Source organism: Phaethon lepturus, unplaced genomic scaffold (assembly GCF_000687285.1).
Source record: "Phaethon lepturus isolate BGI_N335 unplaced genomic scaffold, ASM68728v1 scaffold24943, whole genome shotgun sequence".
In the NCBI taxonomy this organism is placed as follows: Eukaryota; Metazoa; Chordata; class Aves; order Phaethontiformes; family Phaethontidae; genus Phaethon; species Phaethon lepturus.
Window position 1 is genome coordinate 1476 of NW_010527326.1, and position 5253 is coordinate 6728.

At 45.8% G+C, this 5253-nt stretch overlaps 1 protein-coding gene across 1 annotated transcript; it reads right to left on the reverse strand.

Moving 5' to 3' along the window:
* Positions 1–1374: 1374 nt before the first annotated feature.
* DSTN (destrin (actin depolymerizing factor)) lies at positions 1375–4732 on the reverse strand. The gene is made up of 3 exons (XM_010283356.1): positions 4419–4732; positions 4100–4176; positions 1375–2793 (listed from the first exon to the last, which is right to left on the reverse strand). The coding sequence occupies exons 1-3, from the start codon at positions 4676–4678 to the stop codon at positions 2684–2686; spliced, it is 447 nt and encodes a 148-aa protein (XP_010281658.1). The 5' UTR covers positions 4679–4732; the 3' UTR covers positions 1375–2683.
* Between the last annotated feature and the right edge of the window lie 521 nt (positions 4733–5253).

The window sequence follows — 5253 nt, forward strand, 5'->3', positions numbered from 1 at the left end:
TCATCCCCTCCAACTGCAAAAGGGCAAACTAACTCCATGATGTGGACAAGCCTGAAGCGTTATAGCTCTGAAGGTTAAGTTACTGCCAGTGTTGCCGTGCAGTACTTCTCTTCCAGAGAGGCCAGTGTAATACCTCAGGGCTTGCTGCAAGGGTCCTAAAAGCAGACAAAGCCTCTCAGATCAGCTGAAGCTGTGGGACTGCACAGTGTGCACAAAGTGCCACCTCAGACCTCTCATCCCTCAAAGTCCCAGCACTAAGGCCCTTCTACCTTCCAGGTCTGACATCCTTCCCCCTCTGCAGGGTCTCCAGCTCCATTTTCTAACCAAAGAAGGAAATCCCAGGCAGAAGTCCACTATGGCGTCATCTGGGCAGGATATCTCTTCGAAGATGCCTGCAGTCTGGAGGCGCTAGTTATCGGCTGGATCTTGGCTGGGAGTTCCCTTTGTTTGTCAGGCAGCACCACTCCTGCTGTGTCACTCCAGTTTCCTTATCTCTACCTGGACTTTGGACAGAGACTAGTACTGCAGACACCTAGGCAAGGAGGAGCTGTACATGGGGATGATTACCCATGTGGGTGAGCTCAGAGTTGACTGAAAGACAGGCTAAAAGCACCCACAGAAACCAGGCCGGTGTGCTTTACTCCAACTCAGAAAGCTTCACTCCAGGGGATCGCTTTGCATCGGAAAACCTTGTGCTCCCAACCCTGCGACCCACACAGGTGCCAGGTGAGAGCAAGAAGTCAACATCTGCCTTTTTAATTAAAGGTTTTAGCCATGCAGCATGGTCAAAGAGGGCACATGCTGAGTGTCCCTGAGTGTCCTAAGGGCTCATTACCTATAATGGATCATTATTTCCCTGGCCCCACAGCTAAACCAGTGCAGCAGACCGCTCTGCCAAGGAGCCGCAGGGACAGTACAGCTTTCTGTCCCTGCACATCTGGCAAGAGCTTGCCAAGGAAGGGGCAGCCTGCAGCTTCCTCGGCTTCATGGGGCTGGCCAGAGAACGCTCCCTCAGTTCTTAACAGCAGCAGCACAAAATAACTGACATGTGCTGGGTATCTCCTGCTCAGACTGCAAGTGCCAGATGTTTCCCAGGAAGGTCCCCAACCAGAGCCTAAAAGGAAGAGACCAGGTGCTGTTAGGGCCTGCAGCAGGCTGGCAGTCACTCAACTGTGAGGGGCACAGGGCCAAGGAGGGCAGCATGCTGTGCAGACAGATGAACCTGCTTTCCACCCCCCAATTCCCTCCACCTCCACCAGCTCTTCCTTCCAGGCTGTTTCCCCCATTCTTTCCCCCCATGAGCAGCCAGCAGCGCCAGCTCCGCTGCAGGAGGACTAATCCAGAGCCTGGAGAGGAATCAGTCACTGACCCAGGGGAGGGAAACCCCATTTATTTAGGCTATTCGAATTTGGCACGCACAGAACATATCACAGTAACGCACTGGAGGCTAAGGGTTTTTTTTTTCTTTTTTCTTTTTCTCTACAGACATACAGGAAAACTCTATGCAACTCCCATGTACACATTACACAAGGAAACAGCTTTAATCAATCACTGGTGAAACATGGAAGCTTTTAAGATCTCTGTAGCTGGCACAGGAATGTTCTCTACCCCCAATACAAAAGGCATTTCAGTTCAAACTTTCTAGCAGGTGATATTTCCATGCATTTCTACAGAATTAAAGAAGCTAACAGACAAAAAGCCCAGATCAAGCCGCATTAGTCAGGCTGATTGGTTCTACTAAGTTAAATCAATAGTAATTATGGACAAATGGACCAAGTGACCAAAGACTGGGGCTGAGAATACCACTTTTTAAGATGTGGTTCCTTCCCATTGTACTACCCATAACTGGAGAGCTCCGATATAAGAATCTGCATTTGTAAAAGCCTCAGAAGCATCCGATCCGCTAGTAAGTGTGTATTAGTGAAACTAAGGTAGTTCTAAATTAAACTATGTCAACAGAAAAGCAATTTTTATAGAATCACTCAGGCTGGAAGAGACCTCAAGACACTTTGTAACAAGAAAATTGAACCTGCAGAACAAGTGAACCTTTAAATATTATTACTGCACAGTGAGTTTACAAAAGAGTGGATTAGGACTATTTCTTCAGAAAAGTGTGTCTATTTTATCTCTAGTCAACTTCAGAATTAGCCTTTATTAGTACTGCTCTGCAACTGCAAGCACTAAGAATTTAACTCAGTTTTGGTGCCAACAGGTTGCCTTAGCCTAACACTAACTACAGGTTTTAAGTTTTGTATTAAACTGTTACAGGGGAAAAGTTTTTGAGTTTGGCAATTTGGCCAGTAGCCTCAAAAAGATTGACTGAATTTTGCTTGTTACAATTTAGAAAAGCAAAAACAGGAACCAGATTGTTCTCACCTCCCCCCACCCTTTCATCCCATGACACACTGCTGCACTGGACCAAAATTTTTTGAGACCTTTAGTGTTAATCCATCAGGGACACTAACTGGCTGGAAAACCAATGCAAATATTAATACACAAAGATAAATCCTTAGATTTGATTTATTTAGGGTCGTTTGTACATATGAGCTACATCTCCAAAATCTACTTGATTCTACAAGACAGCTTCCCTACAGTTAGTGAAACCCTTGCCTAGAATGGTTGCTTTACATAACTGATATATTAAAACATGGAATGCTTGTAGAGTTGTGGCACTGTATGACATCTACACGGGACTTCCTTCAAAAGCTACGACTAGGGAGCCTCCTAGCTTCTCAGCAATGCAAGCTCGGTTGAGGTCCTCTGGCCCATTTGCTTGGCATTCATGCTTTATGCCTAAAAAAAAAGGCAAAACACTCAATAATGCAGTATTTCAGCATGCTAGTAATCAATCAAACACAGTTGGTAGTAATATTAGAAGAGGCAATCTGGGCACTCAAGCAGGTAAGTCCTGCCTTAGCTTAGGAATTTGGATGTTTTTCCTCTGACATGTCACAGAAGACATCTGCCTATACACCAAATATCAATGTAGAAACGTCAGGAAGAAAGTTTTCACTAGATCAGTGCTCAGACTGTTAGCCTTTTCATCGCAGGCCATCTTACAAGTGAGTCTCTCATTTCTAGTGCTACCCTGGATATGGGAGCTGAGGATGCTACATGCAAGCACACTAAGATGGCTGACTCAGCCCCCACTTGCTCTGGAGAGGTGGGTGAAAGAACCAGTGGTAATTTGAGATGCAGAGACTAGAAAGACTTTGCTGGTCCAAGGAATTAACAGTGGCTTCTCTTTTTGGAGGGTGGGGAGCCCAACCAAGCCTGTCTCATGTGGAAAAAACCAGAAAAGTCACAGGATTTCTTTTTTCTTTTTTTCAGCTTCCACATGTGCAGCACACCACAGTCTCCCTGGCTAGTTCCAATCCACAGGCAAGTTGTCCTGTGAAGGCTTGTACTGCTGCAGAGCGATCCTGTCAGTCTCGCACACTGCAAGACTGTGTCCCAGCACAGCATGAGGAACTGAGCGGGGGCGGGGCGGGGGGGAGCGCTATCTGGCTACGAGCCATCGTAATGACCGACTTAGCATGAAATTTCTGAATGCTGCAAGCACAGTGTTTACTCCTTGGTTAATGGTGCCTGACAGGCTGAACAGAACTTAGCTTCTCCACTTGGAGATGCAATGCTTTTTGCAATGAGTAATCACAACCGCATCTCGAAATCAGGTGAATCGTTAATTACTACTACAACACAGTAAGTTTATCAGATTGTGTATTTCAACTGACACAGGGCTGAAAGTCCTCTGCCACAGAGGCAGCTCTGCACAAAATCCAGCTCAGTGTTAAAAATCTAATGGTTTCTAGCCTGTGTGGTGCAGATATGCTGCTCTGTACAGTACAGTTATGGTGCCACACATTGCAAAGCCTGCTCTTGTCCTGAGCACAGTTCTAGTGCCTCTAAAATTCAGAGTCAGACAGTCTAAGTTTTAGCCAGAGCTCATTTTAGCTCTGTCAAAGGGCATTTCACCCGTGAAGTTCTCATCTCTCACTAGTACCTCAAAAAAAAAGAGCCAATTAGCCAACGGCTAAGATTTGCTGCATAAGCATTCTATGGGCACAGCACAGCTATGAGTATAAGCTGTATTGCATACCTTGAAACTTCTTTTTGATTGCATCCTTGGAGCTTGCGTAGATCATCTTACTTTTGAGAGGTGCTTGTTCTGGTGCCCTGGTGGGATACACACACACAAAAAAAAGTGCCATTAGTGACATTTATTATCCAGCATAGACAGAAGCAGTGTCCTGCCGATTATGAACACATGAAACATCTCATAGCTCAGAATACAGGCTTCAGGCTGTCCAGCTCACTTTAAGCCTGCCATCTTGCCAGCCTGGGCAATACAAATACTCAGAGACCTCACCCACAGTGCTTGGACTGCATGTTAGGAACGAATTGGGAAGACAGCTTACCACAAGAAAAACATCAGCTCTTCTTTTTTGGATTCCTTGGTCTCGAAGCTTGCATCATACAAGGCATAACGGCAATCCTTCTCAGGAAGCATCTGCACAAAGTGCTTGAAAGGGTCGGTAACTGTCACACCGACATCTCCCACTAGAATCTCTTTGCCTTCTTCCACAATAATGCACTTTTTGTCTGGACTGAGGCAGAAGATGACAGCCTTCTTCCTCTTCTTAATTTCCTCAGGCGTTGAGCACTTCCGTACTTTCATGTCATAGAAGATACGGCATACCTCATCAGCAACTTGTACTCCAGATGCCTGCAAAGACAAGAGCAAAGACCTTTAGGGCTACCACCGCAAATTTTCAGAACTACATTACTGCCTTAAATCCAAGGCTAGAAGGTCTACTGGCAACAGTCACCAGTGGCCTAAGAGTCTTGTCAGAAAAGGCTGAAGGCCCTCTTTTTCCAAGCCAAGTAAAGAATCTGGAGTCTCGATGCTGCCCACAGTCAGCTGCCAAACCAAAACTATTCCAAAGAAGGCACAATCCTACTTATATTAGAACATTGTTTTGGGATAGTTTTACACACATGTCCACCCCTTGTCCTCCGAGATTCAGTTGTGGCAGATCCTTTGGCATTTCAGCAGCTTAATTTTGTTACCCGTTTCACCCCAGCTAGACAAGTCCACAAGGATCTTCTGTTCAAAGTTTCCTAGCCATTTCTAGCACGCTTGCTAGCAGTTTTAGGAGCAGAGGTAAAACATGGCCAAATTCCATGCTTGTCACGTGGATTTAGTTTAGAGACCAAGAGAGATGTAGTGGGGTACTGGGACCGTAGCGGTAC